This window comes from Sycon ciliatum, chromosome 2, assembly GCF_964019385.1.
Source record: "Sycon ciliatum chromosome 2, ocSycCili1.1, whole genome shotgun sequence".
Classification (NCBI taxonomy): domain Eukaryota; kingdom Metazoa; phylum Porifera; class Calcarea; order Leucosolenida; family Sycettidae; genus Sycon; species Sycon ciliatum.
This window is the reverse complement of record NC_088644.1, coordinates 18,159,858-18,187,357: the sequence shown is the minus strand read 5'-3', so window position 1 is coordinate 18,187,357 and position 27,500 is coordinate 18,159,858. Positions and strand designations below refer to the sequence as shown.

Below are 27,500 nucleotides of genomic sequence, written 5' to 3'. Positions count from 1 at the left end.
GTTTTAAGCTAATGTGCGTAGGGTGGTGCGGCGAGCTCCTCCACTGGTGGTGCACCTACCCGGGGGAAAGGCCACTCGTCTTTGGGCACATAATGCAGTGAAATTTCCGTACAACATTCATGTACCTTCAATGGCCATTACATGTACTTTGTAGCCAAGGCAATGCAGATCCCAGCTTGCAATGCTGGAGTAGCCTGGTTTTAGTGTTAATGTATATGGAAATACCTGGTTTGGATATAAGCCTGATTTGAATGCAAGTTATACAGATGTACAAACTTCTGTACTTAGGTTGTAGGTGTGTTCATGCCCCAGTGGGTGTTCATTGTGCGCTATACATGCGCTTTTGACCAATTTAACCCGGTGATCAATAGCAGACAATCGCTTGTTCAGCTTCATCACTTTGGATAGAACTTAAGACTAACTAGATCTTGTCCAAAGAAGTGTTCGTATGAAATGCATTCAGGGCCCATTTTCTTAGCGGGAATAGCAGTAAATAGTAGGGTCCTGCATATTCAACAACCAACCAGGTCTACGGAATTCTACGAGATTCTACGAGATTTCGTACAAGTACATCTGTACCAATACACAGTACATGATTATGTATATCAAAAATGCTTGGATTTATTTACTGCCCTCTTTTTGAATATACACCTTTCGGTAGAAATTAAAGCTGTATTCGCAACTGGCATGTGTACGCATGAAACCACGCATTTGTGTGTATTTTGCTGGCTTTTGGGGCGTCATGCGTGTGGAAACGCGCTGAAATGGAAATTCGAACATGTTGTATTTTTCAGCGCGTACCGGCATACATGCCAGTCACTTTGACTGGTGGGGTCAAAAAAATTAGTACTCGAAGGCGTTGCATGCCCTAAATACGACTCGAATTGCTGATTTTTTGTGAAAGCCTAAGCGCGCGTTTGGGCACGCATGAACCGCAAGCATACCGCATCCAAGCGCCAGTTGTGAGCACAGCTCAATTCTTTTACTACATGTGTTCGGGGTTTTTTACAACCCAAAAGGTATATTCTACAAGAATGGTTCTAAAGTACCTGTCAAGCATACCTGTCATGTTTACAGGTGTACAAAAACACCCGATAGTAGTAGGCCAGCTCTATCTGGACATGCTCAAAAGTTCGTCATACACGAGTTGTACATCGTATCAGAGTGGGCTGTACCCGTAAAAGAAATTCACGGTTCACGTGAGACTCGGCTGTAGGCCGAGTTTCCCGCATCCGCAGGAACGCCACCAACCTCTTAAAGGGGAAGTATACCCTAAAATCAAATTTTCACCAGTTGTAGTCTTCTGGGTGCTGAGTCGAATGGTCTTGGTCCGAGGAAGCTGCGACGCTCCCTTCCTACTTGAATCCCAATCGAACTCGCGCACTTCCACCGAAACTGGGTGACTGCGCCCTACTAGATGGGGATTTGTATGCAAAATGTCACTAAAAGCGCCATTTCGTTCTTATAAAAGCACGGATGACCGCGTTTGGCCCATATGTTGTAGTCTTTTGGACGCTGAGTGGACTGGTTTTGGTCCGAAAAGGCTGCGATGTAGCGTTCCTCCTTTATTCCCAATCGAACATGGTTGAACAAGCGGTCACGTGCTTCTGCGTACACCAGTCACCTGGTCACCGTGCCTGCAGGGTACAACTTACTAGCCTGTTTGACCTTTTTTGGGTGCACTCCTGTCACTCGAGTTGAACTCGAGTTGAACCTTGGTGTGAAATTTGTCGCCTGATGGCGTGGTGACCAGGTGATTTGGGCACCCAGGAGCACGTGACCGCTTGTTCCACCATGTTCGATTGGGAATAAAGGAGGAACGCTGCATCGCAGCCTTTTCGGACCAAAACCAGTCGACTCAGCGTCCAAAAGACTACAACATATGGGCCAATCGCGGTCATCCGTGCTTTTATAAGAACGAAATGGCGCTTTTAGTGACATTTTGCATACAAATCCCCATCTAGTAGGGCGCAGTCACCCAGTTTCGGTGGAAGTGCGCGAGTTCGATTGGGATTCAAGTAGGAAGGGAGCGTCGCAGCTTCCTCGGACCAAGACCATTCGACTCAGCACCCAGAAGACTACAACTGGCGAAAAATTTGATTTTAGGGTATACTTCCCCTTTAAAGGGGAAGTATACCCTAAAATCAAATTTTCACCGGTTGTAGTCTTCGGGGTGCTGAGTCGAATGGTCTTGGTCCGAGGAAGCTGAGACGCTCCCTTCCTCCTTTATTCCCAATCGAACTCGCGCACTTCCACCGAAACTGGGTGACTGCGCCCTACTAGATGGGGATTTGTATGCAAAATGTCACTAAAAGCACCATTTCGTTCTTATAAAAGTATGGATGACCGCGATTGGCACATATGTTGTTGTCTTTTGGACGCTGAGTCGACTGGTTTTGGTCCGAAAAGGCTGCGATGCAGCGTTCCTCCTTTATTCCCAATCGAACATGGTTGAACAAGCAGTCACGTGCTCCTGCGTACACCAGTCACCTGGTCACCGTGCCTGCAGGGTACAACTTACTAGCAATCCTGTCACTCGAGTTGAACCTTGGTGTGAAAGTTGTCGCCTGCTGGCGCGGTGACCAGGTGATTTGGGCACCCAGAAGCACGTGACCGCTTGTTCAACCATGTTCGATTGGGAATAAAGGAGGAACGCTGCACACGGCTGTCAAGAAGCGGCAACTTAGAAAGATGGCGTCGGTTCGAGATGGCATGGTAACCGCGCACGTGCCGTGGTCCGTGACTTGCTCATGTATGCACGCAAATGCAAGTCACAAACTCACAAAGATCGTCTTTGCATTTGGAGAAAATATCTTTGACTCTCTTTGGAGGTTGGCGAGGTTTGCCTAATCTTTACTTGATTGCGATGCCGGTATGTCCTCTCAATAATTAGAACAAAGAGAGCTGATGATCGCTTCATTCCTGAGCAGAAGTAACAATCAACTCTCCTCCGTGTCCTCAGTGCCAAAGGCAGACGACTGCAATTCCACAACGCTCGTTTCACGATGATGGAAACAATAATCGTGTACTAGTACACACTTGGACCATTTGGTCATCCCTGTTCTAGCCGCTAGTCCGTCCAGCAAGCAGATATTGACTATTACGATAAGGACAACTGCGTGAACGAGGGCTCGCCCAGCAAATTCAATTCAAGACGTGACTCCAGTCAAGAATTAGGGTCTTTACTCGAGAACGTCACAAATACAAGTCAAGGCACCCCACAAAACTGATAGATGGCACGAACGAAAGACAAATAGGCTAGACAAAGTGTCCCAAGTGATTGAAAACAGCAGATCTACCAAATAAGACAGCTACATGTGCCTAAACAACGATTCCCATACAGTAGAGAGTAGTATCAGGCAGAATGAAAGCCTTGGAAGTGCACAAATACAGCCACGACCGCCACAAAAATTGGACGACCGCCACAAAAAAATTCTCATTGCTCTACCTCCTTGAAGGGTGAAAGTTACCAGTTATCCTATAGCGATGTCAGTTTATGCCTGTTGGAACCCCCCACAGCCCGCACGAAATACCTTTCAAATAATTCCAGGATGCAATTGCAGCTCCAGACAGGAGGAAGAAGAACACCGTGAAAAATAATGGCAACGATGCCCAAACTCTCGGGAAACGGCTGAAGTCTTCCTGAAGATGTTAACATTGAATAGCCATCGATTACCAGCTTGGTTTGGTGACTTTAGAACTGTTTTGAGACTTAGAACGAAGCGATATCTCAAATTTGATGGAATTGTTACCTGTCAAATGCGTGGGCGAGCAGGCCAGCTGACTGGTTATGCATGAACATGCATGAGCATGCATTGATTTTTCATGGTTCACGTGCAGAAAACTAAGTTGCCGCGATCCAAGTGCAGCTAACAGCCGTGTGCATCGCAGCCTTTTCGGACCAAAACCAGTCGACTCAGCGTCCAAAAGACTACAACATATGAGCCATTCGCGGTCATCCGTGCTTTTATAAGAACGAAATGGCGCTTTTAGTGACATTTTGCATACAAATCCCCGTCTAGTAGGGCGCAGTCACCCAGTTTCGGTGGAAGTGCGCGAGTTCGATTGGGATTCAAGTAGGAAGGGAGCGTCGCAGCTTCCTCGGACCAAGACCATTCGACTCAGCACCCAGAAGACTACAACTGGTGAAAATTTGATTTTAGGGTATACTTCCCCTTTAGAGGATCAAGGCGCGGATGCAGCTCCTAAGCCGTACCCATACACCTTTGTATAATATGATGTGCTTATGGTAGGAAAATCCGTGCTAGGAAAAAAAACCCATACTAACCAGGTGTACAGCTTACCCGGGCACGTAGTACACGAGATCTGCTGTGCATGAACTACAGTGCTGCTCAATGAAGTCTGATGGTGTGCGTCAAGTTTGCACCCTGCACCATTCCACAGCCCAGTGTTCACAGGTGTGGGGCTGCACTGCACCCTTTGCGTACTTGACTCATTCAATTGGATTTCATTGAGCAGCTCTGTAGGATGTTTGTTCGCTTGTTTTTCAATACTTGACAAAGGTGTAAGGCACCCATTTTACCATGCTCGCTCAAATAAATGTATCATGCAAGACACTGAAAAATAATACTTTGCACCTCTTCTGTGCAATCTTGATACCCCCCCCCCCCCCCCCCCCCTCTTTGAGATTGTGCCTTGCTACATGTACAATCCAGGTATCCATTTTAGTTTTGAGTGGAAGCTGGCCAGTGCTTGTAATGCTCCTCGGTTTACTGTGCTTTACCACGTAGCATGACATGCTCTTGGCTCTATTCCATTTGTCACTTCCCTGGCTTTTAGCGTGCATTTAAATGTGTGTGTGTGTGTGTGTGTGTGTGTGTGTATGCGTGTGTGTGTGTGTATGCGTGTGTGTGTGTGTGCATACATGTGTGTGTGTGCATGTGCATGCATGTGTGTGCTTGTGTGTGCTTGTGTGTGCATGTGTGTACATGTGTGTACATGTGTGTGCATGTGTGTGCTTGTGTGTGCTTGTGTGTACATGTGTGTGTACATGTGTGTGTGTGTGTGTGTGTGTGTGTGTGTGTGTGTGTGTGTGTGTGTGTGTGTGTGTGTGTGTGTGTGTGTGTGTGTGTGTGTGTGTGTGTGTGTGTGTGCATGCGTGCGTGTGCGTGCGTGCCCTAACATATTTGTGTTGTGTAGGAGTGACATGTACATTCACTACTTGAAGACCTCAACCACAGGTAAGATTATTTCTAAGGCAGGGCTCGAACGTGACTACAGTACCGTATTCCCCCGAATATAAGTCGCACCTTTGTACACTAAAATCCAAGGGTAAAGAAGGGGGTGTGGCTTACAATCAAGCAAGACTTACTGCTGAAGTCAATATATAAAATCAATATGGCTCGGCCTCAATATAGAGAAACCGAGTCTCACGCGAACCGTGAATTATTATTTTTTTTTATGGCTCAAACCTGAAAATGGGGGTGCGACTTACATGTATTATCGGGGAAATACGGTACTTCAGAAGTCTACAAGTAACGACTCCTGGGGCACATTGGATCTGCTCTGACCATAGCGAAATACAGTATCTGTTGGGTGGGCCCCTCGTGTTAAATGCTGATGTGACTGGGGTTTTTTCCTTCTTTTAGCAGCGGTAAGTTCCCAGCTGGGGGTGGGGGGGGGGGGGCACTCCAGTTAGTACCGGTGGATGTGTCACCCTGCTTTGAAGGAAACCACCCATACAAATTTGGACCCATACAAAACAGGGTCCAGGTGGATCCGAAAGTCAGCGTTTCATGACCCTAGCGTGGCTGTGGCGTAGTGCTTTCAAGTTTCAAGCCCTGTTGCCTCTGGAACAGAATCTACCTGAAGTTCTAATTTTGCAAGCATTCTAGATGATTACCCTATCTTCAACCTACAGTAAGATTGGGCGTCGAAGAACGCTGGGGCTCGAGGCACAGCCTAGCAGTGTTGAAAAATGTTAAACCTGCAAATCTAGCCTGAGTTGTTCTTCAATGTTTGCCATTTTCCAGCCTAAGTGTTCTACTATGAAGTATTCTTCGGCGCCCGATCATACTGTATTGCTGCATGTGCAAATTGTAATGAAGGGTACATGTATCATACTGTATTGCTGCATGTGCTAATTGTAATGAAGTACTGTATTGCTGCATGTGCTAATTGTAATGAAGGGTACATGTATCATACTGTATTGCTTCATGTGCTAATTGTAATGAAGTACTGTATTGCTGCATGTGCTAATTGTAATGAAGGGTACATGTATCATACTGTATTGCTTCATGTGCTAATTGTAATGAAGTACTGTATTGCTGCATGTGCTAATTGTAATGAAGGGTACATGTATCATACTGTATTGCTGCATGTGCTAATTGTAATGAAGTACTGTATTGCTGCATGTGCTAATTGTAATGAAGTACTGTATTGCTGCATGTGCTAATTGTAATGAAGTACTGTATTGCTGCATGTGCTAATTGTAATGAAGGGTACATGTACGCCGTGATACTTTAAAAACTATCACCATACCCCCCCCCCCCACCATTCGACCATTCGACCATTCGACCATCAGATAAAGTATGAATTTGTGGTTGCCCCGGTCATCACATGACGTACCCTGTAAAATTTAAAAGGTCTAATGCCTGGTTCACACTGGGCCGATTTTCCGGCCGACATGGACTCGTACGAAAAATCCTCAAGATCGGGGCGAAAATTGCGTGGTGTGAACTGTGTTGTCGTACAGGGTTCCGACAAATCTGCGGCGATTTTCTTGTCGCACTAGTTTTCGGCCAAGTATCGACTGGTCGATATTTAGCCGAAAAGCCGGCCGATTTTTACTGCTTGCACGTGATGGAGCGGTCATCGGACCAATCACGGTAGGCTTTTCACCATGACAGCAAAGAGCGTCGATGTCGAGCTCATGACCTCTTGTACTTTTGTACTCTTGAGTCTTGATGAGATGTAAAGTCCTACCAAAATTTCATAGCCCCCATGAACTCTTGCTTTTATGGATAATCGATGCGACTCTATTGCGAGTGAGTCGTTCCCCGTGTGTGAACAGGCCGTCCGACTCAGTCGACACAGTCGGCAGACTCCATGTCGGAGTCGGTGTTGGAGCACCGGCCGGAAAATCGGCCTAGTGTGAACCAGGCTTTAGGCCTGTGGGAGCTTTCCCAATCAAATTAAAAAATTAAATGTTTGTGAAGTTTAATAATACAGGGAATACAGTAAAACCTTGACCACCCCGCTGTTCGAGCAAAAGAGGTCGTTAAAGCCAGGAGGTGGTCCTTAGAACAAGATCCCTTACATTCGTGGTATCCCGGAATGTGCACTTGCTAACGTTAGTACACTAGTGATGAGTTCCAGAGCTTGCGGGACGGCAGTGTGGAGTATGTGGCAAGCGAGGAGGAGGCTGGAGGCTGTAACTGCTGCATGTGTCGAAGAATCCTGGCCTCCTGAAACCAGAGTCGGCACAGTCTCCTGGTGTGTTCATGTTGTGTGGTGATGGAACACCCATTAGATTGTAGGTGCTCATTTTGCTGCAATGTAGTCGGTGCAGCAATGCTGTAGTTTCTTTCATGCAACGAGCAGTGTTTGTCTCAAAATGGGATGCCTCATCAAAAAGATGTGTTGACCATCGCCTTACGTGGTAGATAGCAAACATAAAACGCGAGGTGCTGAGCAGCTAGTGTTGTCATGAACCTGGAAGCAAAAGAACACATTTAGACTCAAAGACCATTGCATGCTGTAGCCTTAGGTGGTCTTCACTACAGTGTACAGTCTTTCTACAGTCAGTGTACAGTCAGTGTTCAGTCAGTGTACAGTCAGTGTACAGTCAGTGTACAGTCAGTGTACAGTCAGTGTACAGTCGGTGTACAGTCAGTGTACAGTCAGTGTACAGTCAGTGTACAGTCAGTGTACAGTCTTTGTACAGTCAGTGTACAGTCAGTGTACAGTCGGTGTACAGTCGGTGTACAGTCAGTGTACAGTCAGTGTACAGTCAGTGTACAGTCAGTGTTCAGTCAGTGTACAGTCTTTGTACAGTCAGTGTACAGTCGGTGTACAGTCGGTGTACAGTCAGTGTACAGTCAGTGTACAGTCTTTGTACAGTCGGTGTACAGTCGGTGTACAGTCAGTGTTCAGTCAGTGTACAGTCAGTGTTCAGTCAGTGTACAGTCAGTGTACAGTCAGTGTACAGTCTTTGTACAGTCAGTGTACAGTCGGTGTACAGTCAGTGTTCAGTCAGTGTACAGTCAGTGTACAGTCAGTGTACAGTCAGTGTTCAGTCAGTGTACAGTCAGTGTACAGTCAGTGTACAGTCTTTGTACAGTCAGTGTACAGTCAGTGTTCAGTCAGTGTACAGTCTTTGTACAGTCAGTGTACAGTCTTTGTACAGTCAGTGTACAGTCAGTGTACAGTCGGTGTACAGTCGGTGTACAGTCAGTGCACGTAGAGCCGAGGTCACACATCGTTTGGCTAGCACTGACACAATACAAGTGATGCACTCGTACTCGTGCTTGCAGGTTGCCGCCTGCAAGGTGCACTCCACTGCACTGGCACATGGCACGGTGACTAGGTGCCTGGTGTACGCATCGGTACGGGATCAGGCACGGGACTGTGTTCAACTGCATTTCATTGGGAATAAGGGCCGAACGCTGGATCACAGCCTCTTCGGACCGAGACCATTCCATTTAAAAGCGTCAAGAAGACTACAGGTTCTGGGAGTTTCATGTTCATCCGTGCTTCCATGGCCATGAGAACTAAGTGATACTTTCAGTGAAATTTCCCACGCAAGTCCCTATCTAGAAGGGCACGCTCACCCAATTTCGGTGAAAGTGCGCAAGTTCGATTGGGAATGTGGTAGGAAGGGAGCGTCTCAGCTTCCTCGGACCAAGAACATTCGACTTAGCACCCCAAAGACGGTAACTGGTGAGATTTTGATTTTAGGCGATACTTGCCCGCTTCTCGCCTCTTGTGTTTGTATAGATACGACTCTGCACGTTGATTCATGGAGCTGCCCTGAGTCCCAACTGACCTTGATTGTGTCTTATGTTATAGGGGTCAAACGGGTGTACCTTTAACTAACGAACGGGTAATTTTCTTAACGGGCGGGTTAACGGGTACCCTTTAGCAGCCATATTATTTTTTTGCGCATTTCTCACATAAATCATGATTTTAATTTGTATATTCTCAGGTTGTATTTTGAAAACTACAATATATTTTCGCAATTGATTCGTGTATCATAATATTATTATGGCAATGAAGGTTCCAAATGAATGTCATCCGTGCATTTGCCCATGTACATAACTTCACAGGCAGTAACTACTTACAATCGTACATGTAGATGGTCCTACAAGCTACATGTATTTTGATACATGTATGCAAATCAACTGCAGATCGATGTGATTCAAGTCATGCAAGGACAGAGTGGTTTAGCAAAACTTCCGTGATCTCGCGCAATCCTATTTGCTATGGTCGCAGAGAAATGGTACTCGTTGCATTCAGAAGATGTTCGCGCCCATAGCTAGCTGGGGTGCCTGACACAGCTGATGTGCTGCTGGCCAGCTAGCTGCTAGTGCTAGCTTGTTGAACTCGTGAAATGAATCTTCACAAATCCGTAATCTTGTATGCAATATTTCGAACTACTTTTCAGCTCGTCGATTGAAGGAACAAACTACAACCATGAGTATCATACATGTAGCTACCACCTACGGACATCACCGTTTGTGACACTCCGACTGGTCACTCAGCCTGGTGACACTAGTTCATCAAGTACTGTGGCAGGTTCGATGTCGGAGAACCATCGTAACTTTCTAGTTACTCAGCTGCCACCTCGAACGTGTTTCAAGTCTTGCATTTTCTCACATCACAATCAAAAACCTCCAGTACGAGGATTTTTACTTGCACCAGAGTGGAGAGAACAACTGTCAAGTCTGTCTTTCAGCCTGCTCCTGCCTGATAAAGTCGAAAGCGGGAATGCACAGGAAAAAGGAAAAGAGTATCCGCACTCCTATTTTGAGTCTTGGAATACGACAGGATCACTTTTTTATTTTTATTTTTATTTTTATTTTTACAAACGGGTACCCTTTTACTAACGGTACCTGAGATTAACGGGCGGGTACCCGGGTACCCGGTACACCCGTTTGACCCCTACGTTATGTATGTGCACAACGTTGTGGCACTGGTGCAATACTCTGTACTCTTCTTGCAAGTGATGTTCTCGTAATTTTTTTGTTCTATTGTGGACATGTTTGTTTGTTCACAGTTCCTATTGGGCGCGTGAAGAAGTCTGTTCGTTCACCGACTTTCAGTCCATCTGGCAACACCTTGGTATGTAATAGAACTATGAAGACTCTTTGTGTGTGTGTGTGTGTGTGTGTGTGTGTGTGTGTGTGTGTGTGTGTGTGTGTGTGTGTGCGTGCGTGCGTGTGCGTGCGTGTGCAGTGCAGTACATGCCGGTGTATGTGGTGTGATGTGTGTGCGGGAAAAAAATGAAAAAGACCAAAAAGTAGGGGTTCACTGGCCAGAAAAAGCCACTTCATAGCGGTGTGGTGTAGATCAGGCTGAATAGTAGCGGTCAATTCATCAGCCTTGCAAGCTGTTGAATGGTGCAATCCCAGCACAAGTTGCTATTGCTTCTGCCATAGCATCGCTATCATCGCCTCTGGCGATGGGCGTCAAAAGGTCAAAGGTGGGTATGTGTGTGTGTGTGTGTGTGTGTGTGTGTGTAACCGTAGTAACTGTGGCTCCAGCTCATGCTGCTAACTTGTTGCCCACCGTGGGATTTCTTGAATAGCTGTGGCTAACAGGGGCATACTCTGCATTTGCAGCTTCATGGCAGTCAGTATTTGTTTGATACTTGCCATAAGCAGTGAGGCCACAATGGAACTTGGCCCAAACACTTCACTTCCTTGACCATGACTGTATGCGGATTGTGTGGGTGGTGTGGGTACTTTTGTCTTGTAGGTATTCTTGGAACAAGATGCACGTGGTCCACACCATGCTTGCAGCAGATTGATGCTGGTAAGAGTCTGTTTTGTGCAATGAGCCATGATCTTTATGCAGTGTAAGTGTTATGTAATAAGCCATGATCTGTAACCCTTTATGTACGGAAACAAGAACTTTTTAGTCACATTCTAAGGAGTTACTATTCCCAAGAATTTGGCTCCGTAGAGCAAAGTCTCTTCAAGATATGAATGGATTTACTTTTTGAATTGTGTGCACTATCATTCAAAAGAAATTCGCTCGATTTGAGTCTCATTTTGGATCACCCTAGCTCAATTGACGGCTCGATCAGAGCCACGACAAGTTTTTGTTTCGGAGGAAGTACATTTTGTGCAATGAGCCATGATCTTTATAAGTGGTGTGCAACAAGACATGATCTTTAATTCTTTGTAAATGTTGTGCAATACAGTTCTGTCTGCTGCCTAAGAGCCGTAGCAGAGTCGTAGCCTAGGCTGTTCTTATTTTTCATTTAGAAAAGTATATATATTATAGCTGAGCCACCATTTACATACTGGTATCCTGTACATGGAAAAAGATTAGCCTGTTCGTTCTTCACCTCATCGTTCTTCACCTCATCGTTCTTCACCTCATCGTTCTTCACCTCATCGTTCTTCACCTCATCGTTCTTCACCTCATCGTTCTTCACCTCATCGTTCTTCACCTCATCGTTCTTCACCTCATCGTTCTTCACCTCATCGTTCTTCACCTCATCGTTCTTCACCTCATCGTTCTTCACCTCATCGTTCTTCACCTCATCGTTCTTCACCTCATCGTTCTTCACCTCATCGTTCTTCACCTCATCGTTCTTCACCTCATCGTTCTTCGGCGCCCGACAGTACTGTAAGGCATGATATTTTTAAGTGTTGTGCAATACGCCATGACCTTTTCTTTCCCGACTCGGCGCCTAGTTCACGTTCGACGGGACGCGACGTAAGGATCGACGGGAAGCGATGGGGCGGTCTGACGGCGTTCAATGTGAACACCAGGAACGGGAACGCAACCGTACTACCGTACGGATCGGAAAGCGATGGGAAGAGTTGCATCAGTTCTACTTTCTTCTACTCCGAAAGTCACCCCGTCACGGGCCGTGCCTTATGACTCGCGCCGTTCGACGTTGAGCATCGCAACGATTGCTGCATATCGTGTCGTACGAATCGTACACGATTTTACAGCAGGCCGTTACGTCCCGTACCATCAGCGTTGCGTGGAATGTGAACCAGGCTTTAGTGTTTGCAAATGTGTACTTGTACATGGTGCAAGAGTGGAGCAGGGCTAATTTGTTGTATTTCTGAGTTTCATGCTCAGTGCTATCATCAGTGCTATCATCAGGCAATATGAGGGTGTGGTTGCCTGTTGATGCTGTTGAAGCTGGTAGTGTGTGCATGTATAATAACCCTTTGGGACTGCACTGAGGACCTTCGCACAATAAATAGACACGTTGTATTGTGCTTACACTACTATGGTGCAGTAAATCCCTGATACATAGTAGGGAAATGTATTTGAAGTACATGTACTTAGTGTCCAGTGTGCTGTGCAAGAAGGGTTGGCCTCAAGCCCGGCTCTTGACTCAGTATATCCAATATGTCCGGAGGGTTGATCTCAAGCCCAGCTCTTGACTATATCCAATATGTCTGGAGGATTCACCCAGTGTTCTGAGAGTGCTCAATACAATCATCAGGCAACATCCCTGCCTGATGATTGCATAGCATGAAACTCAGAGTTGCAACAAGCTAGCCTTGGGCCTTTTCGTTCTGTGTACATCCAATATGTCAAACAGCACGATTTTTAGAATCCTTCTCTCTGTGAATTGGCGAAGCACTTGTCACTTGCTCAAATTCCTTCGTAGAGGGTTTGGAGTTGTTCGAGTCGGCTGCAAGTCTGCAGTACAACGTTGGTATTGATGAGGTGGAGCAGAGCCACAGTTGAACCTCTTATGGCACTGCCGGTCACCAGCTCGTTAATTCCAAACACCATGTTGTTCTCTGTCTTATTCAATGTTCTGCAGTATGATTGGAGTAGCAAGACCACATCAATCTGTGTTGATCTTGTTCATAGCTCACCTGGTAAGTTGCTATATTATACACTGTCCGCACCGATCAATTTTAAAAAATATCCAAATTTTCTGCCAAGGTGGAAGATGGTCCTTGCCAGAGATTGAGGTAATTAATTCAAATTGATTGGTGTGGCCCAGACACGGTTAATTTAAAAAGCGGAAGTATACCCTAAAATCAAATGTTCACCAGTTGAAGTCTTCGGGGTGCTGAGTCGAATGGTCTTGGTCCGAGGAAGCTGAAACGTTCCCTTCCTGCTTTATTCCCGATCGAACTCGCCACTTCCACCGAAACTGGGTGACTACGCCCTACTAGATGGGGATTTGTGTGCAAAATGTCACCAAAAGCGCCATTTCGTTCTTATAAAAGCACGGATGATCACGATTGGCCCATATGTTGTAGTCTTTTGGACGCCGAGTCGACTGGTTTTGGTCCGAAAAGGCTGCGATGCAGCGTTCGACCATAATTCCCAATCGAACACGTTTGAGTAAGGAGTCACGTGCTCATGCGTACACCAGTCACCTGGTCACCATGCCCGCAGGCTACAACTTACAGCCTGTTTAAATTAAGCGCTTTCCTGTCAGTCGAGTTGAACCTTTGAACCTTGGTGTGAAAGTTGTAGCCTCCAGGCACAATGACCAGGCGACTAGTGTACGCATGAGCACGTGACCGCCTACTCTACCGTGTTCGGTTGGGAATTAGGGCCGAATGCTGTATCGCAGCCTTTTCGGACCAAAGCCAGTTGACTCAGCGTCCAAAAGACTACAACATATGGGCCAATCGCGGTCATCCGTACTTTTATAAGAATGAAATGGTGCTTTTGGTGACATTTTGCATACAAATCCCAATTTAGTAGGGTGCAGTCACCCAGTTTCGGTGGAAGTGGCAAGTTCTATTGGGAATAAAGCAGGAAGGGTGCGTCTCAGCTTCCTCGGACCAAGACCATTCGACTCAGCACCCCGAAGACTACAACTGGTGAGAATTTGATTATAGGGTATACTTCCCCTTCAAGGGTGCTGTGAGGAGGATGTTTCTGCCGACAGAAAACTATCAGTCCTTTACTATTCTGTGTGTGAAACTACCACTATACTTCGTACCTGCTTCCTCTATTGCCTGCTTCTATTGCTCCGTACCAGAGAAACTTGGTGATGTGCATTGCCATGACAACTACAAATGTAGCATTGGAATGTCATGATAACTACGTACAGTAGTAGCATTGACTTGTCAGTTTGAGTACTCTGGAAAGGTGCGCTTGCGCCTGGTTTGGAAAATTTATTTTTCATTTATATCAGGTTTGGCCTCATCTGTTCTGAGCTGATGAATTTATACTAAGGACGAAACAGGTCTGCCTGCAGATTGAGTACTTCGAAATTGTAGCTTTGGAATGTCATGACAACTGACTATTTACAACCTGGGTATAAGCCTGGGGTATACTGCAATGAAGCATTACCAACCCGAACTGACACACCGTTGGTTTGTGGCAGCTGCTGTATCTGCTAATGGCCCTCAAGTGCACTGTTTCTTTGCATATGCACACAAAGAGCAGTACTCTGCCAGTTTGCACCATAGACCGTGTTAATAAGTAAAATTCTGTTCTTCTATCTTCAAACTAAAGTCTACCATCACCATGTATTTATGTACACTACAGGAAATGAGTTTGCAGGTATTTTTGTATGGTCCGCTCTCTCCTCTCGTTGCTGGTCGTCATGTGGACAGTATATCTTCTTCGATACGCAGTGGAAGAGCCAGCAAGTAAGGACGTGTTATTTTTTTTAACTAATGCAAAAGAACTACAGTCTGTCCACGAAAAGAATGCAGTGTGACTACAGCTTATATTTCACAAGCGGAAAATGTGAACAACACAACAAAATTGTGGTGGATGGAAAATAGAATGCTCTTGATAAAATGTATACGGCCACCACTTGTTTAATTCTTTGTTACGCGCCAGTTCAACTCCCAGCATCATATGCGAGAGGTGGAAAAATAAAAAAAGTTGCAAAGAATAAGAAAGGCTCATCAGAGTGTGTAGCACTGTATATAGCACAATAGCTCGTGCATGGTGTACATTCGAAAGAAAAATCGTACATCGAAGCACAAAATCTGGGTTATCAGCATGAGTAAATATTCACTTTGGACAGAGGAGGCAACCGTTAGTGTCCATGCTTCGCTGGGTTATTGTACTCAGCCTTCAGCAGTGGTGCAAAGAGCTCCGGAACGACGCATCCTCTCAGCTTCAGGCGATCAATGCGGTCTGGTGTAAGCTCATAGAATACTGATTGCAGTTGCCGAACAAATGATTTACCAACGCTGGCCTCGAGGCCATTTCTGGATCCCAGCTTCGACGTATGCAACCAGTCCACGTGCATGATGACTCGAACGATCGTACACTCACTGTATATGTGATTTTTTTCCGAAACAAATTAAAACACATGCGCACGATTTGAGGGACCTTTGACTGAGTTTCAGTCTGTTGAAGTTTCGCATTTGAATTTGAATGAGTCGTAAACGACACATCCAAGTGTGAGATTGCTTTCAAAGGGTTAAGACTTACACTTGCTTTGTGAAGACATTGTCCAGAGCACAGATTTTATTTCTCCGTATGATCTTGAAGTTTGATTGGATAAGAAACACCTGGTATACTATGCACACTTTACTGTTCTCCATGGCTCCCCATGGCGTATGTCTTGCCAGAAGTCCACTGTGTCTACAATGGGAAATAGCGACTGTTGGCTCCGTTCCTACACACCACTAGAATTAATTAACAGGAAGCAAAGAAAGCTTGTACACAAAGCTATACCCGAAGCTTGTGATCCTGAAGAGGAACCGGCCATGCTATGCCTGTTTCTCAGTGATGCCATCTGTCCTTGCTGTATTGACTTGTCCCTGTTGAATCAATGGATTCTATTGCGTGCTGTTTCTAGACTAGGCGTTTGCCTGAGACGCTGCATGTTCGTATTTTACATGAAGGCCTGATTGCTGCACCTCGCAGTGCAAGTGCTGGTACATGCGTGCCGCGGTTTCTCGGTCTGTGCGTGACTGAATCACTGAACGTGTGCTTGCGGTGACAGTACCTGTTTGCCATTCATGTATCTGGTGTACAGTTGCACCTCAGTACACATATCGTGCACCCAGTATCCTTTCTAAGGTTGAGCCCGTGTACTGCCTGCGTGCAGGGGTATTGGTCCGGTGCTGGTGTGTTTTGAAGTAGTTGCTTTTATCCACGTCCGGACAAGTAGTTGTCCGTTCGTCTTGCTCTCCCAACCCTACTGCCTTGCGTTCCTATTTCCTGCAAACCTTAGTTCCTTTGCCTCAACCAGACTGTTGCCTGTGGTGGTTCTGCGTGTTGCGTGTCAGTGGCGTGGGGTCGTGAGGGAAGGTTCGTCTATAATCCTTTCCCCTACAAGAAATCAAGGTAGGGAGAAAGGGGGTGACTTTACTGCTATATCCAAATAATTTTTCTGGTTGTCTTTATTTTATCTTGTTCTGGTCACCAGGCGATTGTGTGCGTTAATGTGGCAACAGGAGAACTGGCACGCCTATCTCCCGGTAAGTAGTGTGTGGGTGGGGTGGGGATGCATATGTGTATGTGTGTGTGTGGGGGGGGGGGGGTGTCCCTTGTTACACAACGACGATGTGACTCGCCCAGCTGAGTCGACTATTACATTTTCCTCAGCATCGAGCAGGAAGCCCTTGCAGTAGCGCTGGGTTTTGGGACTCCGTCACTGTCAAACCATTTTCTGCCAAGACGGGCACCAATTTCCCTCTTGCCTCACTTTGGATTTTCTCTTGTAGTACTGCAACAGAAATTATTTTACCTCTTCCAGATTGCTCCAAAACTTGTCCAGGCTCTGGTCCTTCGTCTTCGGTTGTGGTTAGTCACTCTGCGTTTGCTGCCAATGCGAATGCCTTGCAGATCTTTTTTCAGCTGTCATAAAGAACTCGCCCAACTACCTAGAAAGTTAGATCCTACGAGGCTAAATCAACACAACTACGACTGAATGCACCAACTTCGAAGGACAACTAAAGCAACCAGGAAACTTCTACAGTAATTACTGCTAATTACGGTCTGACAATTACAAACAAACTGATCAATGGAGGGAGAGTACTGAACTGTCATACAAAGAGCCCCAACAACTGATGACTGCGTAGTCATTGAGCAAGAAAGTGATAGAGAAGGGACTAACACCAACAGTCAAATCAAGTGCCCACTTTTTTCCCACCTTTTTGCTGAACTCGTAGATCGTGCACAAAACCTAACTTCCGACATCATAATCCTGACATGCAAGAAAGTCTAGTAGGATGATGACATGTGTATTCACAGAACAGAAAATCGATTCTGGATAGTACACCTACATTCCCAACACGTTGCATGTTGCGTGATGATGTCTGCAGCCTTCCTTTATTCATAGCTTTCATTAAATTTTGAAGATTGTCTCCTTGCAGTTTGGTTGATAACTTGATATTATTGTGCTTGTGTATCTTCTCAGAGTCTGAAATAGGCTGCTGGTCGGTGCTGGATATTGTGGACAACCTTGTGCTGGCAACTTACAGCAATCCATCAACCACTCCTGGTTTGGTAAGCTTAGAATTATCTTGTATTCACCTACTTTGTATTGAGTAGGGAGTGGTGGTTTCTGGCAAGTTTATCGAATGTATCATTCCACGTGCAGTCTTATGTGCCCCGCATGGCAGTCGTGAGTCAGTCAAGTGTTAGTCAGGTCCGCTGGAGCAGGAGCTCCGTGTTGATCATGGCCAAAGTGATCCGACACACGTGTCGAAAGCAGTGCGAAGGCTCATGCGACCCCTGCAGCCCTCGGGTCGGTTTTTGGAACGCCAGATGTAATTGAAATGGAACCACGGCGCTAGTTTTGACTCACCGGTTGGATTTTTTGACCACGACTGTAGTTACTGGTGCTGATGAGTCAGTTGGTTTCCTTGCCATATCCGTTGCAGTGTACATGTATTGTGTGTGTGTCCCAGTGTGTGTCCCAGTGTGGCATGTGCTAGATTTGTATTTACTAATATTTTTAGGTATGTGAACCAGCACTTTGGCCAGATGGTTGCGACCGAACCAACGCTTTGACCCTTTCCCACGAATAATGAGGTCCCGAGTTCAAGACCGTCACTGGCAGCAGGGAGCATGTACTGGGCTAACAAATGTGGTGATATATGTGTGAACCATTTTACATGCAATGAACTGTGCCGGCACCCACAGTTAACTGGGTTCTCACTACTCGCAGTGAGGGTAACATGGATGCAGCTAATGAAGTTTCTCCTCCTGTCTGGAACGGGTTATGAGACTTACGGCCTCACTTTCACTACTAGGCGCTGCATCTGCCACCTTGGTATAAACAGGCATGGTGGTGGTCCAGCACGAACAAAGCGTCCTGAGCTAGTTGTGTTTCTGAGCGCTATTGATTAGCCAGTGGTTACGCAGTTGTCCGAACCTTTTTTCATTAGGTGTGCATGCACTGTGACTTTTCTTTGTTTTACTGCAGAAAATTCTATCTGTAGATTGCAGCTCAATGGAGAGCGTAAGAATGAGTCGGAAATGGTTGGCAATCAGTAAGTGAACTGGGTGTAGTGTTGTCTTTTGTTGTAACTTGCTCACATTTTGATTTGGCCACGAAACAACCGGCATGAAAGAGATGTTCATCAGCGTGAGGGAGGTGAAATGTTTAGAAAAAGGTTGGATGAAGTTGTCGACTGTCACCACCAGGACTCGAACAAGAGACCTTTACCTTAAGCAAGGGGTGCTCTACCACTAAGCTATGGTGTAGTCGTCATGCCAGCAGCAGCGGCCGTTCGTCACCGTCCTTTAAAAGAGATAGCCGCATAGTATGGCTTTGTGCTCAATTCTCCTCCAGGTAAACTTGTGCTCAGCTAAACCAGTCAGCAATAAGGAAAAGCACAACAGCAGAAACTGCAACTATACAGAAAGATCATGAAAGGGGAGGAAAAACCGAACGGAAAATAGTGGAGCACAAGTTATGCGTTAGAGTCCACCAACTGGACCTGATTTTGACCAGTATGGCCAAGAGTACATAACCCCCCAAGAGTGTGCAACCTGACTATGGGTGCTGTCCCGACAGAATTTCAAGTTGACGTCATTTTTTAAGATACAATGTGCACTGTGCACGGATTATCAGACGAATCCGGAACCTGTGGTAGACCAAAGCCCATCTGATCGGGATGATGCAATTATATCTGTTATCCTGTACAAATTACTGTAAGACCAGTAATGTTAACGAACATTTAATTCTAACGAGTTAACGAATTTGAAAGAATCGTTAACGTTTGAAGTCGTTATGTGCGAAACGATATGTGCATGTACAGTCATATGCCGGTTTTGAGACAGAATTCGTTAGAATTTCACCTCGCTAAAGGGGCCATCCGTAAATATAGATATTTATTTAGAAACGAAAACTAGTCGTTTAGGGGGGAGGGGGTTTAGCGCCTGTTCGTTTCTCGAAAAATATCGGTGCACAGTTGTATGTGTGGGCACGTCCAGAAAAGAAAAGAAAAAATATTGATGCTATGCAGCGTTTGTATGTGTTCGTTTCTGAGGGAGGGGGGGGGGGGGTTGAAGAGAAACGACTAGTTTTCGTTTCTAAATAAATATCGGTATACGGATGGCCCCTAACCCACACAAATCCGGAGATCGTTAACTTTCATTGACGGTAACATCCCACTGCACGCACAGACATTGAAGACAAGGTTTGGGCTAGACTGGAACTCACGCGGGGGAAATGGGGTTAGGCTTACACGCAGGCCACCACATGGTAGGACGAATGTGGAGGGGGCCGCTAACAAGGTTAGGCTTACACCGCACTTTCACATGGTAGGACAGATGTGGAAGTAGGCTGCTAACGGGGTTACGATTACACCCGGACATCTGCATGGTAGGACGAATGCAGAGGGGCTGGTAACCTGGAGTTGGGTGTCAGCTCAAAGGCTTACGGGGTGCTTTGCAGCCACCCACTCCATGTGAATGCCACCCAAAAATGAAATTGCTGGGGGGAGGCGTGAGCCCCAATCTAGCTGACCTTAACATGGGAACTACATGCAAGGGCACAGTGACGTTCAAGGACATAAATGCATTTGAGTCTACAGCAGATAGTGTCAAGATGACAGGTGCCATCACCTATGCAGGGAGCAGCACGGGAGAGCAAAAGCATTCATACAGAGAGGAGTGCTAGGAGGGCAGTGCGGACGCTCCTGCCGCCAGCAGTGCTATGGGGGGCAGTGTGGTCACCACGACCTATAGCAAGTAGTGTTAGGGGGCAGTGCTGTCACTCATACAGCAGATAGTGTCAAGGGGGCAGTGCCGTCACTCAGGCAGCTGATAGTGCTAGGAGGGCGGTGCATGTACTCACGCTGTCGCCAGTGCCTTCGCGATTGGCTCCATGTCCGATTCTGACAGACGGACATACCGGAGGTAAGCGTTGCTCCGCCATTGGCCGGCCCTTTGGATGACATAAGGTGGCAGGCCATTCCTTCCGGCGGCTGTGGCTGCACCGATACGCAGACTATGGCTGGTGATCTTCTGGCCAGGGAGAGCTCGGCAGAGTAAGTCGTTCATGTCTGAGGGGCAAAGCGGCTGGCCAGACTGGTAGCGGAAATACGCTCCCGCCACTCGGGGGCGCAGCTGTGCATACTTCGAGAATGCGGCTACAGGGAAGGTGCTATCGTTAGTGGCGCCGACCGTCACATCGCTGCCCTCTTCCAGTTGCGTTGTTTTGGAGAACGGGATAGCCAGCCTCACTGTGTTCTCCCGGATGCAGACGCGTTCCTGCGTCAGCATCTTCCGCGGGTCGGTGGAGGCATACTCGCTGACTCGCAGGAACCCGTAGTAGGCGAGTGTGATAGCGCTCCAGAGCATGGCTTGGTCCGCTGGTGATAGACCGGAGTGCGGCAGGAAGCCCCGGATTGCACGGAGGTGTTGCTGCGTGACAGCACGGCGTTCCTGCACCTGGCTGCTCGTGCACTGGTTGCGGGCGATACCCTGGAGCAGCAGGTCCAGTCGTCCGTCCTGGAACAGGAACAACGACAGGTGGTTGACCACGCAGTAATGCCGGAGGCCATGGAGGTAGACCTTGATAGTTGCCAGCCGGCACTTGGATGACATGTATGCTAGGAAATCCAGTAGGCGGGTGGCCTGAATTGGGTATGGCGCGACACGGTGCAGGCTGGCATACCTCCCACAGTGGACACACAGTGGACGTACCTGGGGCTGAGGTTGCTGTTTGTGCTGCATCTTCCAAACAGTCCAGTCGGTCCATAAACGGTTTCAGGGCAGTCGCTATTGCCGCGGACACGGAGGCGACAGGCATAGTAGGTTCGCGGGTCTCCCTGTCCTCGACAGTTTGTCGGGCAGCCTCAGCGGGGGTCTCAGAGGACTCCGCGTGGGGTCCGACTTGGGATTGCATCAACCGAGCAAACAGCTCCGCTTTCTTGCCGGCGGGACTAAGTCCCCGTTCCACGAGGTTGAGGCGTAGGTCCCGCACAGTGAGTGTACTGACCGCAGGGGAGGCCATAGTCTCGAATGGAAAACGTTGGAGGTACAGGAAAATTTGGCAAAGAGCTAGTGTTGGAGCAAACAGCAAGTGAGAGTGGTAAGCAGCAACAGGAACAAAGAGCACGAGTGCATGCACATATGGGGTCAGATGCGCTGGTAGGTTCAGCTGACGACAGAGCTAGAGGGGAACACGCTCCCGCGTGGCGCGAACCGTGCCCGTGTCACGTGTACAGCGATGTGCGTGGGCAGCTCAACGACAGCGCTACGGGTAGATGTGGAATGCAGTGTGAAGTAGCGGCATCGCTACGGGTAAATATGGAGTGCTATGTGCAGTAAACGCAGGTGGGCACGCGCTGAGAGAGCGTTACGTGCGTGTTAACTACAGTTAGTACTACGTATAAACTGAGATCTAAAACACCTTTTCTTACAGTATTGCAAAGAAAAACGTGTGATGTGTTGACACCCGTACACATGTTGTAAATCACTGGTGCAAGGAGCGTTGCATCATAAATAATGACGTTAACTTGAAATTCTGTCGGGACAGCAGGATATGTGGGAGTTGCACACTCTTGGGGGGTTATGTACTCTTGGTATGGCTTGCACATTTAAAACACACTGACGAGGAGTTTTGAGACACTCCACGCAGCATGGGAGTGAGCTTGAGCACTGCCCGATAGCGCTAACCAACGGCCTTCCAACTTGGACGGTTCATGGATATTAGTGATAATTCCAAAGAGATCAAGAGGAAAGGGGATAGTCGGCATGCAACCAGGGTTTAACGGCCATTTAGCCAGGAAATTCAGGCTTCGAGTACAGTGTGTCAACTTCACTCTTGCTCAACATGTACCGTCCCAGCCACCTTAACAGCAAGTGGTACTGTACCTCAACATGACTGTACTGCTGACATTGGTTTGTGCTCTGTTTGGGTATTTGTGTTTGTGCGTTATAGCCACTCCCAGGCAACTCGCAGTTGACTTCAGGATTGTTGATCTTCTTCCTGAAGACTCACACCAAGCAGAGAGTGAAGCAAGTACGCATGCCCATATTTGTTTTCACCTCTCCCATTTATCAGGATGACCATACAGATATTTGGATCAAGTCATGATTTTAACCTTCTGCTCATTTCTTATCCACGATGCAGTTCAAGACTGGCTCCCTAAGCCAGAAAGGCATGTGATTAGCGGAGAGGTTATAATCCTAGCTGCTCGCGGCTTGTGGTTTCAACTCTAACTTCTTGTAAAAGCATGTCTCTACTGCACTTGTATTGGTGTTTACCTGTCCTCACGTACACAGGCGCTAACAGGCGCTTAGCGCCGTATCCGTAATTTCGCAAACAAAGCAGCTAGAGTTTGCCGTACCATGTCCGCGAAACGCCCAAAACAGGCCGAGAGTCCCGTGATGAGCAGAAGAGTGCCTTACTGCGCAGCGCAGTGTGAAACTGGGAGCCCGACGAGGTAGCATGTAAATACTGGTGTTTTACTGCTCACTTGGGGTGAAGTGACTACACTGTGCAGTTTTTGTTCCAACTTGCTGCTCCCTGCCATTCGAGGAAAAGAAGCATGTTTGTTTGCAAGTCCAGATGTCGGAGCCTCCAGCAAAACGTTTGTAAGAAGTAGCCGATAGTACATGTACATGTAGTTCAAGATCAAAGGAGAATGATGTACAGACTGCTGAATCAGACTCGATGAATTCTCTCTCGTGCAGTTTACCGCAAAAATTCCAAATAAAATGAGCTGGCTGAGCCAGTATCCTTGACTGTAAAAATGAAAATACCGGTAGGTGAATTTTGTACACTATGTCGCGTCACATGACCTTCCGAAGCAGGCTGAAAGGGGTTACGCTATGCCCCTGCATACGTGTTACATTCTTACCTCAGCACCAGCACTACATCATGAAACCTCTGCATCATCAAATAGTGTATGATAATCCAGAATTTCATGTGGGTTTGGGTGGGTGATAAGTAAATGGTGGGAAAGAAGTGAATGAGACATGCTCTTCTTGTGGTTTTCCTGTTCCTATGTTCTACAGGTCAAATTCCATTTCAGGCCATCTTTATCTGTCCACAACACACAGATGAAGAGGCAAAGCGTAAAGCACATCCTTTGGTCGTCTTTCCTCATGGTATGGGAGTATTTGTGAGCACACTTGTATGAGTGTATGTATGTACAGTGTGGCTGAATGAAATCCGATCTCGTCACTCGAGTTTGCGCCTTGTACCATTTGGCAGCCTAGTGTTCGCAGGTCAGGGCTGCGCTACGCCCGGCGTGTACTTGAGTGACGTGACTGGATTTCATTGAGCGGCACTGTATATGCATGTGTGCGTGTGCATGCCTGCATGTGTGTGTGTACTATACAATCATGTTAATGCATGTATGCGTGCAGGAACTTTCACTAGTAAAGGCCAGAGATACTCTAACCGCTGAGCTATGGTGTAGTCGTTTGTCATCAAAGGAGCGGCTGTCTGCGGTGGGGGTGCGTTCGTATAGCTTACTGTCTCATTGGCTCTATGTATATTGTATATTGCAGGGACTAATTTAACCGGTATCGCATCGCAGTTTGCTACGCAATTCTTCTGAGGTGCGAGGCAACTTCAGAAATGTGTCGCAGAAGACTGCGATACCGGTATTGATTGTTCACTGTACCCTATGATGCACAGTGTACATGCAGGGTGTGTCTCTTAGGGATAAAATAGATGCACAAAACTTCGAAAGCGCTGAGCTATGCATCCTGGCACCAGGTTAGGTTTGCAACTAAGGTGTTACAGTGTACTTGTGGTCTGAACTTGCACTCTGATCAGCTCACCGGAAGGGCGGTTGTCAAGTGTTGAAGAAAATTGCTACGCAACATTTTGGAATTGCTATTCAAGTTTGATTTCGCATAGCAAAGTTGCTATGCGAAAGATTGAAAGTAAATTATTCCCTGTATTGTATGTTGTGTATTGTACACTGTATGTTGTGCCATGTGTGTCTCCTGTTATGTGTACTAGGTGTGTCATTGCATAGGTCTGTGGGGACTGCCCTCGTAAACTATGAATAAATAATAATAATGTGTCAGGACGTCGAATGTCTCAGTACTCTGTCAGTTTTGTGCCTAGTTATTGCACTTTCTGACTGTATATAGTATCAAGAGTAGATAAACAAGAGTGTGCAACTCCGGATGGATTGGCCCACGGCGGAATTTTTTGTTGACGTAATCTTTTCGACGACGCACGCGCTGCGAGCCTTTTGGAGAGTTTTCCCTCGTGCACTTGGCTGGGCTTTACACTACAAGGTCGGTGCCCAGCACGTGCTCTCACACTGCTCTGCGGCAAAGCCGCGTTTCTCTGAAAAAAGGTGACGTAAACAAAAAATTCCGCCGTGGGCGCGGGGTATCTGCAGATTGTGCAGGAGAGATCCGGAGTTGCACACTCTTGTTTATCTACTCTTGATAGTATCCAGTCACAGTGATGGAGAGTTACTCTTAACTCGTATCCATTATGTCCTATTCCTTTCTACATTTATTTATGGCTCAATATCCGAGTTTCAAATAATAATAATAATAATTGCACTATTAAATGTAGAGAAGACTGCACCTTTTCAGAACAGTTTGATAGCAAAACGATTATCAGTCCATAGCCTCATCAGAGTGGACCACTCACTGGAAAATGTTTTTTTGGGGGGGGGGGGGGGTGACATGTTGAGGCTTGTTCTGAGGCACTTCTTTGTGTTGTGATCAGTGTACCGAAGTACAGAAGTGCCGCATGTTACAACTGCAGTAAATTCTCAGTAAGGCTGTACGTGAGAAATGAGTTATTGATAGTTCTTTAGGTTTGTGCTATACAGGTACAGCGATGTATGTAAGTCACTTTGGTGTATTGATTGTTGATGCAGGTGGTCCACACTCAGCATTTGTATGTAGCTATTCAGCTATGCTTGCTGCCTGCGCAGCTCTTGGTTTCTACACTGTAGCCGGTAAGTGATATAGCTGGCAAAGAATGAGTTCTGATGAATGTGAATTTTGTCAGTTTCTGTCTTTCTGACTCTGAAGTGTGACTATTTCTACACTCAACTGGGAAAGAAAAGTGGGTTTGTCAACTGACAACCGCTCTATTCAGTTGCTATTCACAATCTGCGCATGCGCTGCATTAACAATTCTTTTATTGTGTTGTTGGAAATTATTGACGTTTCGGGCCAGTCACCCATTGTCAGAACCATTTACCGTCAAGGGGCGAACCTGGCCTTTTAATAACGAAAGCAAGCGAGAGCGTATATATGTCCATGTAGAAAAGAAACGAAACATACAATAGCCGTATGAAATTGAATGTATGGATTTGCATGTACAAGCAGACAAAGAGAAGAGCGCTGAAAGAGTGTGTATGTAAAAGCTCAACAGATGAAGCGCAGGGAATATGTATGTTCTCTCTCACACCTCACGTTTGCAACAGCAAAACCGCAGTGCAGGGTCGGCTGCGGACAGCCACGTTGCAATATGTATGAAGGTATATACAACAATCATTGTGTGTACAACTTTGACACTCACACAATCCTCCATATGAAAAAATCAAATGGGTGCCAGGAAATAAATCGGTTTTATCATGAATTTCCTATAATATGCAGAAGGGCGGGGGGGGGGGGGGGGAGTGTGAGCGGCATCCCCACCATACATGGTGCCCTTTTTCTTTTTCTTTCATTTTTACACGTCTGTTCAGGATTGGAACAAAATTCATCTCTTGAATGCTATATAATTATGGCAATGTCTTGTTCTTCACAAGCAGGATACCTTGTTGAAGCGAACTAAGTTACTTCACTGCAGCATGTCAGTGTACCACGGTGTACGTGAAGGTGTTTGTTTGGACTTTGTTTTCTAAGTGACTTTTTTTCTCGATGTTTTCAGTCAACTACCGTGGCAGCTCAGGGTTCGGTCAGGACAATATTTTGTCACTGCTTGGCAAGATTGGTACCAATGACGTGAAGGATGTCCAGGTAACAACTTGATTTATTGCACTGTTGTTGTTGTTTTTGAATTCTTTATTCTCACGATGGCACCATCGCCAATAAGAGATTGTTGTTGTTGTTGTTGTTGTTGTTGTTGTTGTTGTTGTTGTTGTTGTTGTTGTTGTTGTTGTTGTTGTTGTTGTTGTTGTTGTTGTTGTTGTTGTTGTTGTTTGAAATCTGTTATTCTCATGTTGTTGTCGCCGTTGTCGTCGTCGCCATTGTCATGGTTGTGACCAGTGCTGTCACTGCTGGTGTTGGTATTGAGTTGAGAGCACCTTTAAATGGTAATTCAACGGTGGAATAAATATCAGCATCCGAGCTAGCAGAGGGCTGATCACCAAACCGAAAGCCAGTCTCTATGCACTGACCTGATGTCTGCACTGACCTGATGTCTGCACTGACCTGATGTCTGCACTGACCTGATGTCTGCACTGACCTGATGTCTGCACTGACCTGATGTCTGCACTGACCTGATGTCTGCCAGGTATACTAGTATGTGTTGTGCTCAGGGCTGAAACGATCACTCAAGAACTCCTAACAATTAACCCATCTCATTTAAACGGCCGATAGATTTGTTTTACCGTTTCTTGCCGGCTGTACGTGTGTACCTTGAGCAACAGGCTATGAAGACATTTCATGATGCCGTTGCGAACTTCCTACATTATGTGTGATCACCAGTCAAACGGTCTAAAGGTGCCCGGGGTCAATTATCGCTTGTTGGGTATTCTGCTGTCCACAGTTGGCGGCACCCGTGTGGTTGGTCTTATCAACATGATCTAGGTGATGTGGTTGGTCTTATCAACATGACCTAGAGGATGTCATGTTGCTTCTAGACTGAAGATTCTTGTCGTCACACTCTGGAAACTGCACTCTGCCGCTCTCCATTGTAAACTCTTCAGCAATCCGTCTGGCCCGCACTATCAAAAATATGCCTATGCTGGTGATGTATTCAAGCAACCAATCCTGTTTTGGCTTGTAGCT

The 27,500-nt window shown here is 46.5% G+C and overlaps 1 protein-coding gene across 1 annotated transcript in view; it reads left to right on the top strand.

Annotated features, from left to right (window-relative positions):
• LOC135809032 (acylamino-acid-releasing enzyme-like) overlaps positions 1-27,500 on the top strand; it is a 47,691-nt gene that overhangs the window by 12,480 nt on the left and 7,711 nt on the right. Inside the window, exons 9-20 of the mRNA XM_065322292.1 lie at positions 5,161-5,201; positions 10,238-10,302; positions 10,939-10,995; positions 12,983-13,040; positions 14,677-14,780; positions 16,523-16,574; positions 17,516-17,604; positions 18,527-18,593; positions 22,496-22,576; positions 23,575-23,667; positions 25,416-25,496; positions 26,419-26,507. Coding sequence (XP_065178364.1) covers positions 5,161-5,201; positions 10,238-10,302; positions 10,939-10,995; positions 12,983-13,040; positions 14,677-14,780; positions 16,523-16,574; positions 17,516-17,604; positions 18,527-18,593; positions 22,496-22,576; positions 23,575-23,667; positions 25,416-25,496; positions 26,419-26,507 — 877 coding nt within the window. The remainder of the gene's footprint in view (positions 1-5,160; positions 5,202-10,237; positions 10,303-10,938; positions 10,996-12,982; positions 13,041-14,676; positions 14,781-16,522; positions 16,575-17,515; positions 17,605-18,526; positions 18,594-22,495; positions 22,577-23,574; positions 23,668-25,415; positions 25,497-26,418; positions 26,508-27,500) is intronic.